This window comes from Hyla sarda, chromosome 2 (genome assembly GCF_029499605.1).
Source record: "Hyla sarda isolate aHylSar1 chromosome 2, aHylSar1.hap1, whole genome shotgun sequence".
NCBI classification, from domain to species: domain Eukaryota; kingdom Metazoa; phylum Chordata; class Amphibia; order Anura; family Hylidae; genus Hyla; species Hyla sarda.
In genome coordinates this window covers 254,630,102-254,658,097 of record NC_079190.1, presented here as the reverse complement: position 1 = coordinate 254,658,097, position 27,996 = coordinate 254,630,102, and the positions used below count along the sequence as shown (strand labels likewise).

The window sequence follows — 27,996 nt, the reverse complement described above, 5'->3', positions numbered from 1 at the left end:
ATTGCAAAGAGTGGGCGCGGCTTAGTGACGTAACACTGTAGAGACCGACCGTAGGAGGCAACCCGGAAACAGGAACTTAGCGCCGCGGCACCGGGAAGCCATCTTACTGTCTCCCGGGAAGATGACCGGGAAGTCTGTCCGGGACGTGGAACGGTACCAGGCCGTGCTCTCAGAGCTGCTGCTGCGGGAAGAGAACAAGTTCTGTGCTGACTGCCAAGCTAAAGGTATATGACGAGTCTGGCTGATAGGGCTACATGTCACACCCTGACGTGCCCACAATCATCGTATGTGCCCGGCATCTGCAGTCCTCCCAGCTCCCGTCTCGCCGTTATATGTGGGAGTAAGCGTTGGGCAGAGTGGTTATTTCCATGTCCTGAGGCTGGCAGTGGGTCCACTGATGGGTATACAGGAATCCTGTGCTCGGGATGCCAGGTTACAGCTGCCTGACCCTCTCATCTCTGCCCTATTGATGGGATCTCATTTCCACCTGGTCACTGACAGCTCAGATGGGCTTCAGGGTGAGCGTCATGTGCCCATTCTGCCATTGTGCTCCTAGTTTTATCATGGGACCCTTTAATACTAGACTAGCTGTATGATGGGACCCTTTAATGCTAGACTAGCTGTATGATGGGACCCTTTAATACTAGACTAGCTGTATGATGGGACCCTTTAATACTAGACTAGCTGTATGATGGGACCCTTTAATGCTAGACTAGCTGTATGATGGGACCCTTTAATACTAGACTAGCTGTATGATGGGACCCTTTAATACTAGACTAGCTGTATGATGGGACCCTTTAATACTAGACTAGCTGTATGATGGGACCCTTTAATACTAGACTAGCTGTATGATGGGACCCTTTAATACTAGGCTAGCTGTATGATGGGACCCTTTAATGCTAGACTAGCTGTAGGATGGGACCCTTTAATGCTAGACTAGCTGTAGGATGGGACCCTTTAATGCTAGACTAGCTGTAGGATGGGACCCTTTAATGCTAGACTAGCTGTAGGATGGGACCCTTTAATGCTAGACTAGCTGTAGGATGGGACCCTTTAATGCTAGACTAGCTGTAGGATGGGACCCTTTAATGCTAGACTAGCTGTAGGATGGGACCCTTTAATGCTAGACTAGCTGTAGGATGGGACCCTTTAATGCTAGACTAGCTGTATGATGGGACCCTTTAATGCTAGACTAGCTGTAGGATGGGACCCTTTAATGCTAGACTAGCTGTATGATGGGACCCTTTAATGCTAGACTAGCTGTATGATGGGACCCTTTAATGCTAGACTAGCTGTATGATGGGAACCTTTAATACTAGACTAGCTGTATGATGGGACCCTTTAATACTAGACTAGCTGTAGGATGGGACCCTTTAATACTAGACTAGCTGTAGGATGGGACCCTTTAATACTAGACTAGCTGTAGGATGGGACCCTTTAATACTAGACTAGCTGTAGGATGGGACCCTTTAATACTAGACTAGCTGTATGATGGGAACCTTTAATACTAGACTAGCTGTATCATGGGACCCTTTAATACTAGACTAGCTGTATCATGGGACCCTTTAATACTAGACTAGCTGTATGATGGGACCCTTTAATACTAGACTAGCTGTATGATGGGACCCTTTAATACTAGACTAGCTGTATGATGGGACCCTTTAATACTAGACTAGCTGTATGATGGGACCCTTTAATGCTAGACTAGCTGTAGGATGGGACCCTTTAATGCTAGACTAGCTGTAGGATGGGACCCTTTAATGCTAGACTAGCTGTAGGATGGGACCCTTTAATGCTAGACTAGCTGTATGATGGGACCCTTTAATGCTAGACTAGCTGTAGGATGGGACCCTTTAATGCTAGACTAGCTGTAGGATGGGACCCTTTAATGCTAGACTAGCTGTATGATGGGACCCTTTAATGCTAGACTAGCTGTATGATGGGAACCTTTAATACTAGACTAGCTGTATGATGGGACCCTTTAATACTAGACTAGCTGTAGGATGGGACCCTTTAATACTAGACTAGCTGTAGGATGGGACCCTTTAATACTAGACTAGCTGTAGGATGGGACCCTTTAATACTAGACTAGCTGTAGGATGGGACCCTTTAATACTAGACTAGCTGTAGGATGGGACCCTTTAATACTAGACTAGCTGTATCATGGGAACCTTTAATACTAGACTAGCTGTATCATGGGACCCTTTAATACTAGACTAGCTGTATCATGGGACCCTTTAATACTAGACTAGCTGTATGATGGGACCCTTTAATACTAGACTAGCTGTATGATGGGACCCTTTAATACTAGACTAGCTGTATGATGGGACCCTTTAATACTAGACTAGCTGTATGATGGGACCCTTTAATACTAGACTAGCTGTATGATGGGACCCTTTAATACTAGACTAGCTGTAGGATGGGACCCTTTAATACTAGACTAGCTGTAGGATGGGACCCTTTAATACTAGACTAGCTGTATGATGGGACCCTTTAATACTAGACTAGCTGTATGATGGGACCCTTTAATACTAGACTAGCTGTATGATGGGACCCTTTAATACTAGACTAGCTGTATGATGGGACCCTTTAATACTAGACTAGCTGTATCATGGGACCCTTTAATACTAGACTAGCTGTATCATGGGACCCTTTAATACTAGACTAGCTGTAGGATGGGACCCTTTAATACTAGACTAGCTGTAGGATGGGACCCTTTAATACTAGACTAGCTGTAGGATGGGACCCTTTAATACTAGACTAGCTGTATCAGGGGACCCTTTAATACTAGACTAGCTGTAGGATGGGACCCTTTAATACTAGACTAGCTGTAGGATGGGAACCTTTAATACTAGACTAGCTGTAGGATGGGACCCTTTAATACTAGACTAGCTGTATGATGGGAACCTTTAATACTAGACTAGCTGTATGATGGGAACCTTTAATACTAGACTAGCTGTATCATGGGACCCTTTAATACTAGACTAGCTGTAGGATGGGACCCTTTAATACTAGACTAGCTGTATCAGGGGACCCTTTAATACTAGACTAGCTGTAGGATGGGACCCTTTAATACTAGCCATTCTTATGCCTCCCAGGATGAATGGGGAAGTTGCTGGGAGGCATTGTCTGTAGCTGTCGATACGTATGACATTCTATAGAGCAGCATTTCCCAACTAGTGTCTCGGTTTATTGCAAAACTACGACTTCCAGCATGGCTATCCGGGCATGCTGGGAGTTGTAGTTTTGTGATAGCTGGAGGCATAATGCTTGGTAAACACTGTTATAGAGCGATCTCCCAGTACATATAAAGTTTAAATGTTACTGTGGCATGTAAACAGTTTTTAAGCGTTTTGGGTCTCAGTGCCGATCAGAAGAAGCTTTACTCCCCAGTTCATAGTGATCTTTGTCTCGCTGCTGCATTATGTCTATGGGGGAGCATGTGAGTAATGCACGCTTATCCCCACTCGTTCTCCTGATTGGGGGGAGGGGGGGTTCAGCACTGGGACCGTGACTTAAAAAAACCTTTTGACATGTGTCAGGTACACTTCTAGTTTGATCCTGATCTGTAAATGTAGACCTGGCGATCAGCTGTTATCATGGGGTGATGCCTGCCCCCGTAGCGGCCCATAAATTGCACTGCCTCCCATTCATGCCAGCTTATTTAAAGAGGACCTCTATTTATTAGAAGAGAAAAACCTGTGACACTTGTGTGTTGTACTTTTATTTAGCAACAATTAAGAATACAATTACTGAAGCAGATGAATGGCAGGATTTCTTCTTAGTCTTGCGAGACTATTTACCTTTTTTGCACCCCGAGCTTGATATCACGCCAACTACCTGGTTGTCATTACCTGTAGCTGCCCGTAAATGGCACTGCCTCCCATTGTAGCACCAGCTTATTGTTAGGGGACCTCGAATTGTGTCATTTAGGCCATTGTCTGGTGTTGCTTCACAATAAAGTAGTTGGGATTTATATGGTATTTTCTGGACAATGAGCAGAACCTTGAATGGAGACAGAGCTTCTTCTAGGCGTCCATATTCAAGGCTGACTTGTGTTGATGTATACCTGGTGGTGGATACACACGGCAGGATCAGTCAGAACACTTCTTATTGTAGATATTAGAACTGTTGTTTTCTACCCGTTTCTTTCGATGTACAGCTCCCAGCCTCTCATAGGCGGTCATGATAAGATGGGAGTTGTAGTTTTGTTAGAAACCGCTGCAGAATCTGAGCAGGACGAGTGCCAGGACCTAGTAGTCAATGCATCAGACTTTTGGTGCTGGTGAATAACTATTTTTAGTTTCTTTATGAATGCTATGGAAGCTGTTGTTGGCGTTTTATCTGTACAGCCATGTATTCATGCTGGCCCTAATCTGTATTTTTCGGTGCGGTTTGCTTAGCAATGTGCTTGAGCCGTTGTCTAGCAGACGACACTGCTGCCCAGCCGGTGACACTGCTGCCCAGCCGGTGACCTTGCCAGATGTGTGCTCTCCTTTTAAGATTTAGTAGGGTCACCCACTAGGCTGGCGATGCTGCACTTCAGTGGCTTTGAGAGGAAGATAGTCCCTAGTCCCCAAACACACGGCCATTGGTGTGTTTGGCCAAGATGTGTTTATGTAACTCCTAATCTAACCACCACCAGTAACTTTACTAAAAAAATACCCTATTGTTATACGTTCTCCAGGCTGCTAGTTTCTATATACATCTGTAGATACAGAATGGCACAAAATCCATATTTTCCTACTTGAAGGAAAGGTTTTAGCATTCACGATCTTTGCAGAACATAGAACCGAGAGCAGAGCGTGGTTTACCAGCATTATCCCACAGGGAGCACATTTGCTGGGAAATGATACATCCGGTGATTCACCGCCTGTGGATAGGAAGAGAAATCCTTGATCATGCAGTGTCCTTCAGAAAACCTTAGTGTTTTGCTTGCCAGAGCTCAGTCATGTCTTTTATTATCGAGGATGTGATCAGCTCTGACTCTGCAGTATCAGGCGATATGTGTTGACACTGTACACAACTTGTGCATCACTGCTGCAGGCTGCCAGTGCGCCCCAGCCCACTATTGACTATATATGTTTACAAGCTGCCGTTTTGCTTGATAAAGTTACCTTTTAAAGGGGTATTCCAGGAAAAAAAAAATGTATCCCCTTACCAAAGGATAGAGGATAAGATGTCTGATCGTGCGGTTCCCGCCGCTGGGGACCCCCGCAATCTTTGCTGTGGCACCAGAGACATCCGGTGCACGGAGTGAACTTCGCTCCCTGGCGGAGTCTCTTGACGTCATGGTCGCGCCCCGCTCGTATCGTCACGGCCGTGCCCCCTCAATGCAAGTCTATGGGAGGGGGCGTGGCGACAGTCACGCCCCCTCCCATAGACTTGCATTGAGGGGGCATGGCCGTGACGTCACGAGCAGGACGCGCCTTGATGCTACGAGCCTCCGGCGCTGCTCCGGACGCTCTAAATAAACACTGGGTGCAGCAGGGAGTTCGTGGGGGTCACCAGTGTTGGGACTCCCGCGATCAGACATCTTATCCAGGGGTGGAGTACCCATTTAAGGCTGGGGTCTCATGTTATTTTGGTAAGTACTTTCAGCCAAACTAAGGCGTGGACCTTACACGGAGACTAGCTAGAAGATTTGCACCTTTTTTATTTGATTTTGAACTGGTTTGCGCTAAAACTCCTAATCATTGTCCTAGGTATAAACCCAGCCTTACTCTATATCTTGGTCATTTTTATATTTGGTTTCTGAGAAATGCATGTAAATCAAGTCCCTTTTTCTTTAATATGTTGGACTATGCTGCATTTTGGGGGGAAAACCTCCATGGACCCAAAACCGCAGCAAAAGTGAAGAATGCAAACCAAGAATTGTTTGTAGTGTGTTTTATATTCCACTAATAGCTTTTGAGTAAACATCTAGCTATGGCGTTTTTTTTTTTGTTTTTTTAAACAGGAAGGAGAAGTGTAAAGGCCTCAATACACGTTCGTCGAACGTTTGCCAAATCTGCTGACTTCAGTAGAACTGACTGACTGGTGTGTGTATAGGGGCCAACATGCATCTGGCATGTTGGATTTCAACTGCCTGACCCCCTATGTCATCAGTTAAAGGGGTACTCCCCTGGAAAACATATATATATATTTTTTATTTTTTAAATCAACTGGTGGCAGAAAGTTACAGATTTGTAAATTTACTTCAATTAAAAAATCTTAATCCTTTCAGTACTTATCAGCTGCTATATGTTCCAGAGGAAGTTCTTTTCTATTTGAATTTCTTTTCTGTCTGACCACAGTGGTCTCTGCTGACACCTCTGTTCATGTCAGGAACTGTCCAGAGTAGGTTGGGTTTTCTATGGGGATTTATATAGATTTGCTCCTACTATGTACGGAGGTGTCAGCAGAGAGCACTGTGGTCAGACAAAGGCAATTCAAATAGAAAAGAACTTCCTGTGGAGCATACAGCAGCTAAGTACTGAAAGGATTAAGATTTTTTTAATAGAACTCATTTACAAATCTGTTTAACGTTCTGGCACCAGTTGATTAAAAAAAAAAAAGTTTTCCAGTGGAATACCCCTTTAAATAAGCCACCTCCAGGGGACTGTGACAGCATTTTTTTTTCCTCCACCCTCCATTTGAGAATATAAGAATGTTTAGCAAAGATGAACACTCGTATCTGTATAGGGGAATCAGGTGAGATAGCTATTGAAAGTGTATAGACACCTTAAAGGAGATCTCCGGGATAGAAAAATGTATGCCCTTATCCTAAGGATAGGGGATAAGTGTCAGATCGCAGGGGGCCCAGCTGCTGGAAATCCCTGAGACCACCTGTACGGGGCCCTGAAGCTCCTCCTGAATGGGGCGTGCCGATCACTGCACAAAGCGATGGCCGACATGCTCCCTCTACATCTCTATGAGAGAGCCAGTGCACTACACTCAGGAATCGCCGGCTCTCCCATAGAGATACATTGAGGGGGCACGTTAGCCATTGCGTTGTAAGGTGGTCGACCCACTCCATTTAGGAGAGTCGGAGGTCCCAGCGGCCGGACCTCCCGCGATCTGACACTTATCCTCTATCCTTAGGATGGGGATACGTTTTTCTATCCTGGAATAGTCTTTTAATGGAATTTTCTGGGCATTTAATAATGACCTATTCATGGGATATGCAGGGGCAGTTTATTCATGTAGTCCTCCCCATTTGCAAAATATAAGCCTTTTTGTTATTATGCAAATAACACTCAAGTGCCCTGGGGGCATTCCCCAGCAAAGCAAGAGTCCTTGAGATCTGTCCATTTCTCTGCATAGAGAAGCAGCGGTGACAGAAGTCAAAAAGCCCAAAATATTTGCCTCCGATCCGATTTAATTTTATTTATTTTTTTGTTACTTTGATGGTTGGTTCTGCCTCTATTTTTAAATCTGGCTTGCAACTTACTTAAGTTTTAGTGATTTTGTAATTTGTAATTTTTTTCTTCAGAATACATTATGCAAGTGGGTTGCACAATTTTGCCACTTGTGTGGAATGAAATTCAGGAAGGATGTAAAGTTTGCCTTGACTTTGCTATGTCTTTATGTTTTGATAACTTTACAGGCACTGCCATATTGATGTGTGCCTTTTTCTTCATATCAGGAAGTCTGTGGTGTGCATACCTTAAGCTAATATGATACATAACTTACAGAATCGGTATTAAAGGGTATGTTCACACTACCGATTTGTAGCTGAATCTGCTCGCTGAACTGAGCCTGGCAGTCGGCAGCGGCGGTAGGACCATGCGACACTGCGCCGTCACTATTGACGGCTATGCAGTGCTCAGGGACTTCCGCACAAAGAATGAACATGTTCTTTCTTTGCGCAGAACAATTTCCGTGGCGGAATTGTCCGCCACTGAAATTCCGCAGTGTGAACGGGTCTTGCAGACCCATCCACACAGATGCTAACGTTCACTGTGCGGAATTCCGCAGTGTGAACATACCCTTATGCTTTGTGGCTTCTTCTCATAAGTGCTTCTATGGTGTGTTTTTGGGTATTATGTCATTCCATCTCTCAAGTCCCAGACAGAGGAAGTCAAAAAGTCTTATGCTTCAGGGGTGTGGAAATTTTATAAGAAACTACTTGTCCACGGGACTAAAATGGAGCAAAATCTACTTGTCCCTCATGACGATCCACTTGTCCAGACCAATTTTCACTTTTACGCTCTCAATTTTTCCTCCTCGCCCTATAATAGCCATAAATACCTACTATAATGATACCTTTTTAATTTTTCAATAACATATTCTCTGAATATATATATATATATATATAACGGGATTAGTATTTATCTCAGGGAGAGCTTCATAAGGCCATTTTGCACTCCGCGGGCATTCTGGGTAGGGGAATATGCAAAGCAGCTCATTAAACCACCTTATTCAGGTAGTGTTCCCTGGTATCAGCTTAGCTCCTGTTAAGGAATATGAAAAGCTAATCGGGATTTATGCCAAGCCAGACTACTCCCCAAAAGGGAAGTTTCTACCCATCTGCAGACAGCTGTTTTGTGGTTTTTACCACTCGTCAGTACAGAGCAGGGTGATCTGGCTTGGCTGGGGTAAGAGGCCTGAGAGCAGCTAAAGGGGATGAGTATTTATCTCAGGGAGAGATTACCACTCCTGTTATGACGGAGCTTCATAAGGCCATTTTGCACTCCGCAGGCATTCTGAGATAAATACTCATCCCCTTTAGCTGCTCTCAGGCCTCTTACCCCAGCCAAGCCAGATCACCCTGCTCTGTACTGACGAGTGGAAAAAACCACAAAACAGCTGTCTGCAGATGGGTAGAAACTTTCCTTTTGGGAAGTAGTCTGGCATGGGATAAATCCCGATCAGCTTTTCATAATGGCTTTGATAATGGCTAGGTGAGCTAACCGAAACGTCGCTACCTTCACGCTTGTGTGAATAAAGACCCAACTTTTTTGCATCTTATGGGAGTGCGGTTGCCTTTCGTTTATTATATATATATATATATATATATATATATATATATATATATATATATATTAGTATGTGAAATAGTAAAAGATAATTTTGCAGATTTGGTGGCTTTTCTTTTCCACGCCATTTACCTTGTGGTCAGATAACATGCTAGTTTCATACTTTAGGTTGCCTAATTACAGAAGTACCAGATTTTTATAGTTTACGTCATGTTTTACTAATTTAAAAAAAATTCTGAACTTGTAGCTTTTTTTTTTCCCCCCGCATACCAGGCTGGATAAGGGCTAATTTTTTTTGCGCCATAATCTGTTTTTTTGTATCTATACCATTTTGGTATTGATCTGACTTTTTAATCGCTTTTTTACTTTTTTTTTCTGGGATATTATAAAAATTGCAATTCTGTGGTTTGGTATTTTTTTTTTTTACATTTACCGTATGGGATACATAATGTTATATTTTATTTTAATTTACATTTACTTTTTACATGGAAGGGGTTAAGGTGTGTTTTTTAATCTTTTATTAAAACTTATTTTTTTATACTTTATTAGACTTTTAGGAGGAATCATTAGAGTCCTCATACAGATGAATAGAGTTCTATTAAACTCAATTGATCTTTGTGCTCTGCGATCCATTGATAGAGCCTAGTCCAGCCAGGCTCTATCAATGACAGAGCCACGGGACAGCAGGAAGCAGAGGTAAGCCCTCCGGCTACCTGCACTGTGGATCGCCCACCCGCGATCGCGCTGCGATCAACAGGAGCCCACCAGGGAGCATTCATAGGTCCCTTTAGACGCCGCTGTCAGCTTTAACAGCGGCAATCTAAAGGGTTAATAGCCAGCCGCGGCGATTGCCGTAGCTGGGGGGAGCCAAGGCAGAGCAGGGGAGATAGCACGTGCACAGCTTCTCATCTCCCCCTGCTCTGCTTCGGAGGATGCCAGTTTCCACAGCCGGGGGCTGCAGAGTATGGAGCGGGCATGAGTCGGTGGCTACGGAAATAAAGGGAAGCCCTGCTTGCCCGAAGCCAGGCTAAGGGACGGAAAAATTCACCTGCCCGGCGGCCGAAACTGCATGTCCCGGGCGTCGGGCGATAGGAATTCCACATCCCTGTGCTTTCTACATCCCCAGATGCAAAGACGTTTTCATGATATTCCCAGATATGACTAATTCTGTTCAGTAAGTATCTGTAGACCAGTGAATGAAGTCTATTCAGGAGCATGGGGCTGTCAGTTGCGGCATCTACTGACTTGGAAGGAGTATGTGTATGTAGTTTAGTTTTCAGTCATTGCCTGTTGTCTTCTTCATTCATGGAAGAACTATAGTCATGGCCGTAAATGTTGGCACCCCTTAAATTTTTCAAGATAAGGAAGTATTTCTCTCAGAAAAGGATTGCAGTAATACTTATTTTGCTATACACCTGTTTATTACCTTTGTGTGTATTGGAACTAAACCAAAAAAGGAGGGAAAAAAGCAAATTGGACATAATGTCACACCAAACTCCAAAAATGGGCTGGACAAAATTATTGGCACCCTTTCATAATTGTGAAAAAATAAGATTGTTTCAAGCATGTGATGCTCGTTTAAACTCACCTGGGGCAAGTAACCGGTGTGGGCAATATAAAAATCACACCTGAAAGTAGATAAAAAGGAGGGAAGCTAACTTAGTCTTTGCATTGTGTCTGTGTGTGCCACACTAAGCATGGATAACAGAAAGAGAAGAGAACTGTCTGAGGACTTGAGAACCCAAATCGTGGAAAAATATCAACAATCTCAAGGTTACAAGTCCATCTCCAGAGATCTAGATTTGCCTTTGTCCACAGTACGCAACACTATCAAGAAGTTTGCAACCTATGGCACTGTAGCTAATCTCCCTGGGCATGGACGGAAGAGAAAAATTGATGAAAGGTGTCAATGCAGGATAGTCTGGATGGTGGATAAGCAGCCCCAAACAAGTTCCAAAGATAGTTCGTGCTGACACTGATGCTCCCTGACCCTGCAGGACAGCTTGAATATCAGTCTACATTTATATGAAATAAAACACTATTGCAGGAGACCCAGGAGGATCCCACTGCTGACACAGAGACATAAAAAAGTAAGACTACATTTTGCCAAAATGAACTTGAGTAAGCCAAAATCCTTCTGGGAAAATGTCTTGTGGACAGATGAGACCAAGATAGAGCTTGTTGGTAAAGCACATGATTCTAATGTTTACCGAAAATGGAATGAGGCCTACAAAGAAAAGAACACCGTACCTACAGTAAAATATGGTGGAGGTTCAGTGATGTTTTGGGGTTGTCTTGTTGCCTCTGGCACTGGGTGCCTTGAATGTGTGCAAGGCATCATGAAATCTGAGAATTACCGAAAAAATTTGGGTCGCACTGTACAGCCCAGTGTCAGAAAGCTGGGTTTGCGTCCGAGTTCTTGGGTCTTCCAGCAGGACAATGACCCCCAAACATGCATCAAAAAGCACCCAGAAATGGATGGCAACAAAGCGCTGGAGAGTTCTGAAGTGGCCAGCAATGAGTCCAGATCTAAATCCCATTGGACACCTGTGGAGAGATCTTAAAGGGGTACTCCGCACCCCTAGACATCTTATCCCCTATCCAAAGGGTAGGGGACAAGATGTCAGATCGCCGGGGTCCTGCTGCTGGGGACCCCCGGGATCTTGGCGGCAGCACCCACCTGTACGGCTTTCATCATCACACCGGCAACGCTGGAGGCTTCGGATCCCGACCACGATGGCGGACGAGCGCGACGTCATGACTCCGCCCTGTGTAATGTCACGCCCCGCCCCCTCGATGCAAGTCTATGGGAGGGGGCGTGACGGAGCCCCCATAGACTTGCATTGAGGGGGCGGGGTGTGGCGTCACACAGGGCGGAGTCGTGACATCACGCTCGTCCGCCATTGTGGTCGGGGTCCGAAGCCTCCAGCGTTGCTGGTGTGAGGTGAAAGCCGTACAGGTGGGTGCTGCTGCCGAGATCCCGGGGGTCCCCAGCAGCGGTACCCCGGCGATCTGACATCTTATCCCCTATCCTTTGGATAGGGGATAAGATGTCTAGGGGTGTGGAGTACCCCTTTAATATTGCTGTTGCTGTTGGGAAATGGCGCCGTTCCAATAAGAGAAACCTGGAGCAGTTTGCAAAGGAAGAGTGGTCCAACATTCCGGCTGAGAGGTGTAAGAAGTTTTATTGATTATTTATTGGTTATAGGAAGCGACTGATTTCAGTTATTCTTTCCAATGGGTGTTCAACCAAATATTTAAATTAAGGGTGCCAATAATTTTGTCCAGCCCATTTTTGGAGTTTGGTGTGACATTATGTCCAATTTGCTTTTTTTCCTCCCTTTTTTGGTTTAGTTCCAGTACACACAAAGGGAATAAACATGTGTATAGCAAAGCATGTGTTACTGCAATCCTTTTCTGTGAGAAATACTTAATTTTCCAGAAAAATGTTAGGGGTGCCAACATTTACGCCCATGACTGTACATGTAAGAGTACCAGTTCTCACCCGCAGGGCCATTTAGGGCTTTACATGTTTCCTGAAGATGCTTCAAGGAGCTGCTCTTATAGCACAGGGTCCACCTCTAAGATGCCCAGATCCCCTAATTGGGCATGGTTGTTTTATGAAATCTATGACCCCTTTATTCTCAATATTGGTGGCTGTCTCTTAGGTGATTGCCTTTACCAATGTTATATGATGTTTCTAACATTTGGCCAGTAAATGTGCTTATAAGTGTATTGGAAAGTCATGTGAAGTACATACTTGAGAGCTATTCTCTACCTCTTTGCAAGCCAATCCATATTGGTGACTCCAATACACTTAAAATAGTAAGATAAGAGTCTAGATGATGGACATGCAGGAAAGGCCTCAGGAATATAGACTCTTTCCTGACAATCCGTTCCAAGACATGTGATATGACTACACATCGTATATGCTGAAGTGGATGCTTTTCCTTCTGTTCCTTTCCTTCTATTATTTCCGTAGCCACGATCAATGCTGTACTCACAAAATGTCTCATTTCCTGTATGTAGCACAAACCAAGGAATACTTACTAAATACCGTAGGTCAAATGAAAGGACTAGCAGGGGCAGTTGCATGAAACTCGAATCAACCTTTATTTCCTGAATTAATTTGCCTTTTTAATGTCTCTCTTGCCAGGACCAAGATGGGCCTCTTGGAATATCGGGGTATTCATGTGCATCCGCTGTGCAGGTGTCCACAGGAATCTTGGGGTCCACATCTCACGGGTGAAATCTGTCAATCTAGATCAATGGACTCAAGAACAGATACAGGTACAGAACAGTTTTGTCTTGAGGAAGAAAAAAATAATCATACCCTTTAATGGGCCTTTTGTGTATAGGCTTACCTCATTCCCTTTTGTTTTTTCTTTCCAGTGTATGGAAGACATGGGAAATGGGAAAGCAAAGCGACTGTATGAAGCGTTCTTGCCAGACAGTTTTATTCGACCACAGACAGACCAGTATCCTTTAAGGCACTGTACTAGAAAAATGCATGTATTTCTTCTATTTTACAGGCGTGTACTACAATACAAAACCAAATATGAGCAATGTGTTTTATAAGCAGTTACCTCATCTACAAATATGTTCATTTAGAATGGTAAAAATGAAATAATATATAGGAAGATTCACAAAGGATGGTGCAAAACTATAGGCAAGTAAAGTAACATCAGTGCTAAATAGCCAATAGCTTAAAAAGTAAAAATGGTGTAGTTGCCCATAGCAACCAATGACAGCACAGCTTTCATTTTCAAATCTAATTATAAAATCTGCTTACATAGTGTGACATTAAACCTTTTTTGTGTTCATTTTCTTTTATCTATTTTATTTGACTTTTTTGTGGGTCTGTTTACAGTAGAGTGAAACTTTCAGAATAAATTTGGTAAATGTGCTCCTTATAGAAAGCGCATTTTGCGCTGGTTGAAGCAATTGAAAACCACTGGTTGTTTATGTCATGGGGAAAGTCTGGGCTGCCCAAAGCCTTCAGAAGAGATGGCAGGAGGGTGTACCTCCACATTTTGATGTTCACTGATATCTGAATAAAATTCTACCTCAGAGTCGGTGTGTCTACCCCTGCTCCGAGATCTGAACAACCTGAGACAACGCATCACTGAAACAGTGGAGTCCATATCCAAGGATCTGCTGGTGCACGTCTGGACAGAACTGGACCACTGACTAGACATCTGCCTTATCACCTGCATCTGCTGTGTGCAAACACTTGCAAATTGATAAGTCATATGGCAAAAAAATGTCCTTTTGGGGTACTTTCCACTGGTGATAGCATGGTATTGTTAGTTTATTTTGTTTAAACTTTAATATTTTTTATTTCTCTTTTTTAACTTCTCCTTTTATCACCAAGCTATGACTTCTCCTTTTACCACCAAGCTATGACTTCTCCTTTTAGTCTGGGAGAAGCATCTAATAAGATGACCTGAGATATGCCCAGTGGAATGAGTCTTTCAAAAGAAGCTGAATATGTAGTTTGCAGATAGCATTGGGGAATCATTTTAAAGAACGGTTCCATAGTTGTGTTAATTTGAAATTCCTATGTGCTGCAAGGTTCCCTTTTTTCCTTCACTGAACTTCTGTAGAGCGGTAGAAACATTTATCAGAGACAAATATGAAAAGAAGAAGTACATGGATCGCAGTGTAGACCTCAATGCATTTAGAGTGAGTATTTCCGAGTCTTTTCTTACTGCTTTTAGGAGTTGTCAGTTATGTTCTTGCTATGCATCTTTGTTGCATTTATAATATAGCCAGTATAGTATATTAAAGAGATTAACCAGCATTAGAAAAACAGCTTAAAGGACAAGTGTAATGTAAAAAAAAGTATCCCCTCTCCGAAGGAAGTTTAAGATTGCAGGGGGTCCGAGCAATGGGGCCCCCGCGATCTCCTGTTCAGAGCCCCGACTCTACAGCGGCACCTCACAACCCCCGCCTGAAGCAGGGGGCCGCCACGCCCCCTCTATATAGTTCTATGGGCTCTCCCATAGAACTATATGGAGGGGGCGTGGTGGCCCCACTTCGGGCGCGGGTCATGACATGCCGCTGTATAGGAGAGCCAGGGCTCTAAACAGGAGATCGTGGGAAGCCCCAGCGCTCGGACCCCCTGCAATCTAAATCATATTCCCTATCCTTTGGAAAAAAGAGGCCATTGAAAATTTTCTTTAACTTTTTTTTTACTATTATAGTCCCAATAGGGGACTATTTATAACAATCATTAGGTTGCATATACTGAACAGTTCTATTCATAGGCATAGCACTGATCAATATTATCGGCGATCTTCTTCTCTAGTCTGCTCAATGTCAAACCAGAGCAGAAGACCCCAGGATGATGGCCGGAGCAGGTAAGGGGACCTCCGGCCGCCATGTTGGATGACCGGTTCCCAGCAGCACCGCATTGCTGCAGATACCGTGATCTGTATTAATCACGGCATCTAAGGGGTTATTGGCAGACATCAGCACAATAGCTGATGTCCGTCATTACCGGCAGGTCTCTGGCTGCTGATAGCAGCCGAGACCTGCCGTGTATGATGCGAGCATTGGTCGTGGTGCGTTATGTCCCACCGCATCATGACGTACATTTACATCCATTGGTGTTAAAGGGGTACTCCACTGGAAAAAACATTTTTTTTTAAATCAACTGGTGCCAGAAAGTTAAACAGATTTGTTAAATTATTTCTACTAAAAAATCATAATCCTTCCAGTACTTATCAGCTGTTATATGCTCCACAGAAAGTTCTTTTCTTTTTGAATTTCCTCTGTCTGACCACAGTGCTCTCTGCTGACACCTCTGTCCATTTTAGGAACTGTCCAGAGTAGAAGCAAATCCCCATAGCACACCTCTCCTGCTTTGGACAGTTCCTGATATGCACAGAGGTGTCGACAGAGAGCACTGTGGTCAAACAGAAAATACATTAAAAAATAAACTAACTTCCTATGCATCATACAGCAGCTGATAAGTACTGGAAGGATTAAGATTATTTAATAGAAGTAACTTACAAATCTATTGAACTTTCTGGCACCAGTTGATTTGAAAAAAAAAATTTCCCTGTGGAGTGCAACTTTTTAAGGGGTTAAATAGCTCTTTAGATTTCATTTCACGGCACACAGGAATTTCCTGCTCAGCCAGTCACTGGATCTTGCAGGTCATCTCTGCAGCCAGCGATTTGCTGACTGGATGTTTACTGTGTATTACAATTTCCCCAGGAACAGGCAGGTGAGTTTATCTAACCTTTAAGCCATCCTGAGCAATAATAATAATAATAATAATTTTATTATTAACAACCAAACAAAAAAAAAATATATATATATATACCTGTTTGTATATCTCCTTAAGTTTCAGCGTTTAAGTTCACACTCTGCACCCATTCCCGTTCTATGAAGCACGCTTCATCCAGACAATGCAGCTGCAACCCATGGCTAATGCAGACACCGCAATCAAAGTTGATTGTGGTGTCTAAAAGTCCCGAAATTAGTTTGCCGGTAACTCAGAGTTGCTGATCGGGACCATTGCGGCAAAATAGTGGGGTCCCGATCACCTCTTTTCGGTCCGATCGGCGAAGTCAAGAATTGCTGATTTTTGGTTACTTCATATACCAGAAAAAATTTTCTAAAAAGTGATCAAAAAGTCCCATCAGAACAAAAATAGTACCGATAAAAACTACAGATCACGTTGCAAATTAACGAGCCCTCGTACATCCCCTGTATACAGAAAAATAAAGTTAAAGGGGTCAAAATAAGGCAATTTTAAGCATACTCCTTTGTGTTTTTTTTTTTTGTGTGTGTGCAAAATAAACAAAATAAATTTGGTATCTTTGTAACTGTGTGGCTTTGCATAATAAAAAAAAGTGTGCTGTGTAGACATGGAAGCCCCCAAAAGTCAGTAAAATAAAACGTACAGAACTGTATGCACTTTTAAAAAAAAAAAGTATACTGTTTAAAAAACGCATACGGTTTACTTTTTCCCATACTGTTCCATCCGTTTTTTTTCCCATACAGTTTTTGATAGAAAACGTATGCGGGAACCGTAGTTGAAAAACGTGATGTGAACCCAGCCTTAGTTTTTTAAATGATGCTGAGAAGCAAGTAGATCAAAATACAAATGGTGGATGTGCGGCTATGTTTTTGTGTTGTAAATATTTTTTTTTTCACTGTAGAGATTTTGTGATAAAATTGTCATTACAGAGCACAATTGGTGGTGCAAGCAGCAAGCCCTCATATGGGTCTGTATGTGGTAAATATAAAGTGTTCTAGCTATTAGAAGAGGAAAAAAGCAACAGAACTCTAATAGCTGAAAGTAGCTATAAAAAGCATCTCTCACTCTGGCATAAACCTTTTATTTCCCTTTCGGTTGTACTGTAAAATAATTTCCACTTACTGCTGGATCCCCTACAGTTTACTTGGAATTCCTGAAAATAGTTTTGGATGTTTCACTGTTTATTATGCTGCAGATAAAGCTGGTGCTGGAAGATAACAGAGCAAATGTTACAGATGCCCGACATGCCATGGTATCAGTTGGCGCTACACTCTTGTTAGTTACATAACATGACTTATCTCATACCTAGTCAGGGGTGTGGAAATGTAATAAAAAAACTAAAAACTACTACTAAAACGGAGCAAAATCTACTTGTCCCTCATGACGATCCACCTGTCCGGACAAATTTTCTCTTTTACACTCTCATTTTTTCCTCCTCGCCCTATAATAGCCGTAACTACCTACTATAATGATGCCTAGAGATGAGCGAACTTACAGTAAATTCGTTTCCTCACGAACTTCTCGGCTCGGCAGTTGACGACTTATCCTGCATAAATGAGTTCAGCTTTCCGGTGCTCCGATGGGCTGGAAAAAGTGGATACATTCCTAGGAAAGAGTCTCCTAGGACTGTATCCACCTTTTCCAGCCCACCGGAGCACCGGAAAGCTGAACTCATTTATGCAGGATAAGTAGTCAACTGCCGAGCCGAGAAGTTCGTGACGAATCAAATTTACTGCAAGTTCGCTCATCTCTGATACCTTTTTAATTTTTCAATAACATTCTTGAAGTCCTGGCCTATAATACAGGGACAGAGTCTTGTTATTTATATATACCTGCTGCTTTTCCCTACAGGATTTATAGTGATATGAGAATATTGTTATTGCAGATGGATGACCTGTTTCCTACGCCAAGGACCTCTTTAATACTTCCTTTGATTTGATATACCGATTGTATATACATAATACCTGTCAATCTGACTTATCTTCTCTGTACATATTATATGCCTCCCTGAGGACGCCATATAAATTCATGGCAGAAACGCGTCAGTGGTATAATAGAATAGTGGTATGATATGCTGCTAACTTTGGTAACTTATAGTTACTAAGTAGCTGTGGCACAGTTTGAGCGTCTCCTCCGATCCTGGAAGGTTACTGCTCCTGATGGTCTACATCTATTCTATTTTTTTAATGGTGTTGGAATCAAACACGTTTTTTTGGGTGATTTTTAAATGATCCAAATAAAAGTTAATTTTTATGCACTACCCTGAACACTTATACTTTTTCTGTTCTTTTGACATATTCGAATGCTGGGTGGAATTACGCTTAAGCGTGGTCTGACGTGGGACCTAACATATTTACGTCTAGTTGAACACATACATTATCCGGCACATATTTAATATGCAGGATATGAAGCTGCAGAGTTCAATGTAAACTAATGGAACACAGCTATAAATCTACAACATCAAATCGGTGCAGGATACTGTACATGTGAATACAACCTTAGTATCCGCAGAGGCTGCCTACACTGCCAGGTCTGTTTTTCCAAGTTGAAGTAACATTGGAAAGATTTTACAGCCGTTGGCTGTCCGAGCATGCTGGGAGTTGTAGTTTTGCAACAGCTGGAGGCACTCTGGGTGGGGAACTCTGGTGTAAATTCTTATACCTTCATTATTGACATAAGCAGGTCTGAATAGCATTGTGTTTTACAAATGAATAAGTGTCTCCCATCTTTTTTTACAGAAAGAGAGAGAAACTAAGTGGAAGAAATCAGAGTCTGCCCCTGATATAAAAGCTGAGCCAGTCATATTTGAGAAGGTGAAATTGGTATGCTGTCTTTATTTTGTATGACCTGTTATTTTACATGGTAATAACAGTGCGTCACCACTGCTGATATTCAAAGGTCGAATTAGGAAGGGACATTCCTTTGTTCATAGAGAATGTTATTTGTATTGTAAAATCAGTATCCTAACCTAACCCTGACAGATATTTATCTGTCATCATAATTTTTCTTGCCGTACGCTTGCAGGGGGCGTGGTTTACAGATGTGCAAAATTAATAATTTGCCAAACAAGAACTTTTACACAAATGTACTCCAGTGACCGCCTGGCGTATGACTGTGAGCTTTTCAGAATTTTTTTTTTTTTTTTTTTGGGGGGGAGGGGGGGGGGGGGTTCCAGGGGCTTCAGGGGTGTGGAAATTTAATACAATAAACTTGTGGACTAAAACTGAGCAAAATCTACTTGTCCTGGCCAATTTTCGCTTTTACGCGCTAGTTTTTTCCCCCTTGCCCTATAATAGCCATAACTAACTACTATAATTTTTTCAAAACATATGCTCCGAAACAGTGTACTTTTAGGAGGAATCATTATATTCCTCATACAGATCAATAGAGTTCTATTGAGCTCCATTGCTCTGTGTGCTCTGCAATCCATTGATAGAGCCTAGTCAAGCCAGGCTCTATCAATGACAGAGCAAAGGACACCAGCGAAGCAGCGGTAAGCCCTCTGGCTACCTCTAGAGTGGATTGCCATTCCCCCCCCTCCCATCACGATCGATCCACCCCACAAGCCCACCAGGGAGCATTCACATGTCCCTTTAGATGCCACTGACAGCTTTGACAGCGGCAATCTAAAGGGTTACTAGCCAGCTGCGGCGATCGACGCATGCTGGCTATTAGCGGTGGCCCCCAGTTACTGAACACAGCCGGGGGCAGCTCCGGATTCGTGCCCGCTCCATACACCACTCTGAGCGCCGCCGTGCTTGTCGGGGGCTTTCAGGTCCAGCCCTGCATGTCCTGGGCGTCGGGTGATAGGAATTTCACATCCCTGGACTTTGTCTTAGTGATGAGTGGCATTGGTCACATTGGTCACATTGGTAACATTGTTACTATGGATGAATAATTGTCACAGGCAGAGAGTAAGGGAGGTGGGGACTGAATTAAAATTAGTAATGTAATATTTTTCAAAGTGTGATCATGGGAATCCCAAAAAAAGTTTCACTAAATTAAGGTGCATAATATTATATAGGTTTTAGGGCAGACTGAATTTCCCAACTAAGCTTTATCTCCTGTATATGTAGACTACATAAAAGAAGCCTATATGATGTGACAGCTAACACTATATGTAAATTACTTTTGTAACTGGTTGAAAAACATTTCCTTTATCTTAAGTTTAATAGAAAGGATGACACTCAACTTGCGAAAAACTCTTCACAAAGAACAGCTGAGCCAGTTGTGGACCTCCTTGGCCTTGGTGAGAATTTTACTACAGGAATTTATAAGATTTGTTGACAGTCCCTCCCTATCCTTTTCTACTTTTGGGGCATATGAGTCTAATAGAGAAGGATCTCTCTCTCGTGTGACTCTTCTGTAGGCATATAGGAGCATTTTGCAGAAAAGGGGAACTGAAGACTTCATGGCAGCGTCACCCAGAAGTATCAGCTACTTGTCCCAAAGGTTTAGTGTGGGAAGGCATAATCTCTCGTGGATGCTCTAGTAGCCATTGTGATAACGGCAATATTTTAATTCCTTATTAGATCTACAGTCACCAGAATATATTATTTTCATTATACAATTTTCTTATAATGCTATGGGAGCTTTATATTTTTAAACTGTTGTGTTTTTATACTTTTAGGTGTATCTAGCACCCTGTACTTTAATGACCTATTATTATAGTGGGTGTGTGTACAGTCTGAAGTATCCGGATAATAACGGACTGTAGAATACTTGTCTTCTCCATATAAACATATCAATTTATGCAAAAAGTAATGTGCTAGGTAGTTGACACTTGTGTATTCTAGCATAACAAGGCTCCAATACTTGACTTTTCTCAATTGCATTTTTAAGATGCTCCAGTGGCTACTGCTGTTCCCAATGGAAAGTCTAATACCAGCTTGGAAAAGGAACTAGACCTTTTTGGCTCTGCTTGCTTGGCCAGTGCCAAGACTAACCAGGTAAGCTAGGTCACATGGTGTATTTTCTGATGTAAGGAGCTTTATTTATTTTAATAACTGATTTCAACTAGAAGGTTGAAGCCCAATATGATCATATTTGTGTGTTTTATTATCCTCCTGATATCTAATGTACGATCAAGTGTCTAAGGACCAGGCTGAGATGCTTAATGTGCTTCTTCTTATACGACTGGTGTCAACTGTTAAATAAATAAAAATAAATATATGTTCTGCTGCCATCCGCTACTATCCACCTGGCAATACTTCTCCATATTTGCTGCCCATTGACCTCAGTGAGTAGAAAAATACACAGCAACAAAATATGCTGTGTGTGACCGTAAGAGGGCAAAATTAAACTTTTGTCCTTATAGATTATACTTATTTATATACTGTCTTGAATAAAAAATAAAGCAAAAAAAGTGCATTTTGTCACTTTACTTGACAATTTTTCATCCCGCAAACACATATATTTACAGTACAGACCAAAAGTTTGGACACACCTCCTCATTCAGAGTTTTTTCTTTATTTTCATGACTATGAAAATTGTAGATTCACATTGAAGGCATTAAAACTATGAATTAACACATGTGGAATTATATACTCAGGTAGTCACCTGAAATGGTTTTCACTTCACAGGTGTGCTGGTGTGGAGGAGGAGGTGTGATGGTGTGGGGGTGCTTTGCTGGTGACACTGTTGGGGATTTATTCAAAATTGAAGGCATACTGAACCAGCATGGCTACCACAGCATCTTGCAGGGGCATGCTATTCCATCCGGTTTGCGTTTAGTTGGACCAGCATTTATTTTTCAACAGGACAATGACACCAAACACACCTCCAGGCTGTGTACGGGCTAATTGACCAAGAAGGAGAGTGAAGGGGTGCTGCGCCAGATGACCTGGCCTCCACAGTCACCGGCCTGAACCCTATCGAGATGGTTTGGGGTGAGCTGGACTGCAGAGTGAAGGCAAAAAGGGCCAACAAGTGCTAAGCATCTATGGGAACTCCTTCAAGACTGTTGGAAGACCATTTCAGGTGACTACCCCTTGAAGTTCATCAAGAGAATGCCAAGAGTGTGCAAAGCAGTAATCAAAGCAAAAGGTGGCTACAACCTAGAATATGACAGCAGGAACAATTAACAGCTTTAAAACAGGATTAGATACATTCCTGGAACAAAATAAGATTAATGCTTATGAAGAAATATAAAATCTCATCCCTTCCCCAATATCGCGCCACATCCCTACCCCTTAATTCCCTGGTTGAACTTGATGGACATATGTCTTTTTTCGACCGTACTAACTATGTAACTATGTAACTATGACATATTTTCACACTTTTTTGTTATGTCTATAATTCCACATGTGTTAATTCATAGTTTCGATGCCTTCAGTTGGAATCTACAATTTTCATAGTCATGAAAATAAAGAAAACTCTGAATGAGAAGGTGTGTCCAAACTTTTGGTCTGTACTGTAAATATGATTATGCGAAATGCACAAGGCTCTTTGCTTAAAACTTTCCTTGTCAGGCACGGCAGGTCCTCAGTCTGGAGCGAGGTTTCTTGATGTTGATGGGAGGGGGGGGGGGGGGGAGGGGATGTGGAGCTGTCACTTACAGGCCAGAGCACAGACAGGATTGGAGGAACCTCTGATCCTTCCTGTTTAAACCTTTGATTGCCGTAGTCTGCGACCATAGCATGATCTTAGGGGATTCCTCGCTTTTATAAGGTCAATGTAAATGACAATAATAATAATATAAAGGACAATGTTTTCCAGTGACCTGATCAAATACTAGGGAAATGCTCTCCAGTCAGCCATGGGGACCTAGAAAGAGAACCCCAGGGCTGTCTGTTCTGTATGCCTGCTGCTTGAGGACAAAGGGAATTGAACCCTAGAATAAAACAAGGCCTCATCAGCTACGTCAATGAAAGAAATATTAAATTTTACCTGCTCAAATGTTGAGAGGGGAAAAAATTGAAAAATGAATCTGGCCATTGAGGGTAGGGTCACACGTAATGGATCCGCAGCGTAAAATACGATGACCCGACCCTATATTGTGCCTCCAGCTTTCCCAGGCACCACACCTGGTCCTTTTCTTTTATAGACTAAAAAGGCTGCAGGGTTCGTTTACAAAATTTAAAAGACAGAGACCCTTAGTGGCCATTTTTTTAAACATCTTTAACAATTACATTTTTTTATGAAGTATATTAGGAAATAGGAAGGAAGTATTAAATGGAAAAAGGTTGTTTCTAATGACATAACACTTTCAGCATTACTTATTACCATTATAGAGCAAAATCTAAGCCCTGCTTTCTGCTTCTCTTTCCAGCAGACTGTCGGCTCCATGCCAATAACTGGCTCGGGGTCTGTACCGGAGAATCTTAATTTGTTCCCAGAGTCTAGTGGGAAAGCAGAAGAAGGAACAAAGAAGCAACTTTCCAAGGATTCAATTCTATCACTATATGGGCCTCAAACTCCTCAGATTCCAGCTCAAGGTCTGAATTTGATAAGTGAACTACTTACTGTTATGTTTTTGTTTTTTTGTGGGTTTTTTTTGGTGCAGGGTTGGCCATTGTTGGAACATAAAAGGCACCACTATTCTCAAGATTGGCTGGGGCCCACCAAAGCAATCAGACATTTATGGAACAAATCTGTTGGTGTCCCATTTTGACAGGATGCCGACATATCTTGTTGTGAAGGCACCTTAACAGGCCATTACATAGTTACATAGTTACATAGTTAGTACGGTCGAAAAAAGACATATGTCCATCAAGTTCAACCAGGGAAATAAGGGGTAGGGTATACATTTGCAAATAGTTGAGTCAATGTATATTGTGGCATACTTTCAGTGGACACTTTGTATTTAATAGTCTTTTTTATATGGGGAGATTGATCAAATCCTGTCTGGGGGAAGATGGTCCCAGTTGCCCATAGCAACCAATCAGATCACTTCTTTCATTTTTAAATGGGCCTCTGAAAAATCGATCTGGTTGCTATGGGAAACTGCAAAACTTTGCCACTAAAAAGATTTTGAAAGTGATTGTTTGGTTAATTTCCTGAATGTATACAGCACGGTTTCCCAACCAGTGTGCCTCCAGCTGTTGCAAAACAACTCCCAGCATGCCCGGACAGGCTGTCCGGGCATGCTGGGAGTTCTAGTTTTGCAACATCAGGAGGCACACAGGTTGGCAAACACTGGTATACAGCATGGTCTGCTGCACTTAGGAGTTACACACAGACCTGGTATACATTTAGGAAATGGGAACTTGATGGGCCTGCTGGGAGTATGCATAACTTTTTAACAATCTGCCAACATGACAAAATTCCCACCAAAATATGTGAATTGTTCTTAAGTGATGCACCTACACTTGGCAATCCACATGACATTAAAGAAAAAGTAATTTTTTACACCAGGTCACCTTCTTCCGTTGCATCATGGTTCAGTTCTGAAGCTCACATGCTTATCTTAGCTGCCCTCTGCTCTCGGACAGGGGTCCGCATGAGAATCCGCAAGGTAGCCTCATACTTAGCAAGCCGTAATGCCCTTTTGCACTCTGACACTTCTATCACAACCAGCATCAACCTTTTTCCAGTAACTTGTGCAGCACAAAAACATAAATGTAAACTGTCATAGATTCTATTGCCTTGTAGATAACCGAATTCTTATTAATCAATTCTGCAGGAGCTCTTTTCATGGCACCAGCACAAATGCCATACCAAAGTGCTTACACTGGCTTTCCAGCAGTTCCTTCCCCTAGTGGTGTTATGGGCGGTATGATGGCATCCCCATTAGGAATCATGACTCAACCAGCACATCCAGGTGTAGTTGCCCCTTTGGCCGTTCCAGCCGGATATGTTGGTGGAATGCAGACAGCAGTCATGGGTGTACCAAATGGAATGATGGCACAACATGCAGGCTATGTAACGGGAATGGGTGCTGTGGCACAGCCAATGTATGGCATGCAACCAGGACAACAATTACAGTGGAATGTCGCTCAGGTAAATTTTATGTAACACGCTATTTGTTGTGTGTAGTCTCAAATCGTTATTTTTCTGTGTCTATACATGTTCATTATTAACAAACTTTTTGTTTCTATAAGGTGTCCCAACAGATGGCAGGGATGACTTTTTTTGGTGTAGGAGGAATGGCGGGATATGGACAGCCTACAGCTAACCAGGGAACTAACCAGACCCTCAGCTCACAGATGTGGAAATAACCTCCTTTCCCTTTGAACTCTTGCTCCCCTCACTTCTCCAGCCAAGCTGGTCCTTCTCTGGCGGTAAATGAGCATCTTCATTCCCCAAAGTCTTTCTAAAGTTCACTCCAATTATCTTTCTTTCAGTCTTACCCATACTTTTACAGTGACACACTGGTCCTTTAAAACTACAATTACCAGTATATTTTAATGTAGAATGATAAGAATTTCTGAGAATCGTCTACAGACACACTCATATGTGAGCTACACACTTCGTAATGTGAAGATCCACTGCAAGGATATAGTATATACAGATGTCCTAAAATAAGCCAGTTCACCAGTCAGGCTCCTGTTGTGTGCTGCTACCAGCTGAATACCAATGGGCACATGGCTCAAGAGACCTGTACAATTCTACACCAGCAAGCCCCTTTCAGGTCTGCAGCTAATCTGTATAGCAACTGGAATAGGATGGCATTCATATCTATCTTTTTATGGAGTATAGGAATGCGCTGATAGATCTGCTCTCTGTGGAGACCCGGGAATATTTGGGATTTGAGGGGCTTATTCCTTTCTCCACATATAGCTTTGTTATGTATTCTATGAAAGTAGGGAAAAAGTAAATATAAAGTTAACCTAGTTAAGAGCTAATTCTGGAATTCTAAAAAAAATATATTGTTACCTCTTGGCCACTTTTTGCTTGAAAACTGTATATTATGTATTTTCATATCTGATTTTTGTTTTCTTTTAATCTTTTAAAATATTTTTACAGTGAAGTTTTATTTCTCAAGTTAGTTTCTGTTACAGTCTATATGCAGTTTGTAAGACCTGCATCTCATTCTCCTTAGCATTTTTGGGGAGATCTTAAATGGGTTTGCCCACAAAAATAACATCCCCTGTCTGCCTGATGGGGGGATGAGTTTTAGGTCTGTCAAGGCCAAAACTCTTGGACCCCCATCAGTGATGAATGAGAATCCTATACATCCTCTGGTTGAATGAAGTGGTGGTCGGACATTCACACTGCTCTTCCATTCATCTCTATGGAATGCACAAAGCTAGTAGAGTGCTGTATGTGAGGCCCATAGAGATGAATTAAGAGGTAGTGCACATGTCCATTGCCCCATTCAACCAGGGGACCAACAGTGAAGGTCCTAGCAGTCGGACACTCATCCTGCAGATAGGGGAGGAGTCTGTTTCATGGGCAAACCCCTTCAGAACCACACCCACTTTAAAATGATTCTATGGTAACATAACTTATACAAGTTTACTCCACCTTTATAACTACACCCTTTACATTACGTTCCCTATAATGATTTTAAATACTGTGCTGCTGAGTGCGACTAAAATAGTATGTACAGTCTGGTGACTTAGAACCTTTCTCTGTCATGTTTGTGTGCAATGTACAAGATATATTTTATGGCAGGGAAAGGTTTAGACTGGAGTCTATTAATCTTGTAGTAGGAAATATTTGGCATACACCTAACTAGCACTTCTAGACATTCACAATGTATCCATTAGTGCATGGGCCATATTTTATTAGAATATTGTAATATATTGGGGGGGGGGGGAATTGTAATGTAGATTACATTAATAGGTTCTTCTGTGGGTCATGCATTATAGGCATACTTTTATTGGTAGTATGTTTTTTTTGTTTGTAGGATTTCTTAGTAGTGTTCTAATGGAATTTGGTGCTGTTTATGTCTATTACTTTGGGAAGCATTCACTTAATAGCTAACCATATTGTCAGTTAACATGCATCATACTTGCACATTAGCTGGCATACATTTTATGGATGTGTTAATGTCATCACATTCATGAAGAGAAATAAAGATCCGCCTTAAGAGTAAAATATGTGATGGATTGGCCTGTTCGGGAAAATGTACACCAGTGTGTTACACAAAGCTGGTTCTTATTTGGTCAAAAGGATATTGTACAAATACAGTATATGTATACATAGTTCTCTTGTTAAACATAACCTGTTTGCACTTGTTACTTTTTAGTCATTTTTTTTTGTGTGTGTGTATTTAAACCATTTATGGCCATAGGAGTTCTTGCTTATTTCAGTTTTTATATATTTTTAGATCTATTCTAGGAATGTAATACACTCAAATCTTCAGAAAAAAATGCACTAGGATGTTTTTAATTTTCTTCCCTTCTGATAACCGAAAAGACCTTTCTAATCTAAATTAGCATTTTTTTGCAGCTTTTCTGTAGGTTATCCACAGAAGTAGATCAGCCCCACTGCGCATTTTTAGTGCACAAAGTTTAAAAAGTAGTCAATGTATGTAAAGTCTGTAGTCGCACAGGTCATCAAGTTGCTACAGCATAATCTGCAGCAATAAAGTCTGGTTTACACTATGGGATTTCCAGGCGGAATTCTGTTGTGCAATTCCGCTTGTAAACTTTGTGCAGCAGATTCCCATTGCTGGCAATGGGATTCGGCTTCACAGTGCACACTGTGGAGCTTTCGAGGCAGACTTTCCGCCCGGAAAATCCATACATTTTTTTTTTGCCAAAACATCGAACTTGCAGACATTGCAGTCTATGTGGGGATGGCAATGTCTGCGTGGTCCTAGCGCCGACTGATTCAGTCAGCGCTGGCCGCGCTCGGAATCTCCGAACTGCAGTT

General features: G+C 42.2%; 1 protein-coding gene across 6 annotated transcripts; it reads left to right on the top strand.

Moving 5' to 3' along the window:
- Positions 1-3: 3 nt before the first annotated feature.
- SMAP2 (small ArfGAP2) lies at positions 4-27,866 on the top strand. Of its 6 annotated transcripts, none has more exons than XM_056557003.1 (10): positions 4-224; positions 13,117-13,250; positions 13,353-13,438; positions 14,567-14,645; positions 18,972-19,055; positions 20,401-20,482; positions 21,076-21,182; positions 23,507-23,669; positions 24,857-25,173; positions 25,275-27,866. In XM_056557003.1, exons 1-10 carry the CDS (start codon positions 122-124, stop codon positions 25,389-25,391), a joined length of 1,272 nt encoding a protein of 423 aa, XP_056412978.1. In that variant the 5' UTR covers positions 4-121; the 3' UTR covers positions 25,392-27,866. The 6 variants fall into 6 exon arrangements, with proteins under 6 accessions (XP_056412978.1, XP_056412979.1, XP_056412977.1 ...); XM_056557004.1 differs by having other exon boundaries at positions 9-224; positions 18,972-19,046; positions 23,504-23,669; XM_056557002.1 differs by having other exon boundaries at positions 12-224; positions 23,504-23,669.
- The last annotated feature ends 130 nt before the right edge of the window (positions 27,867-27,996 follow it).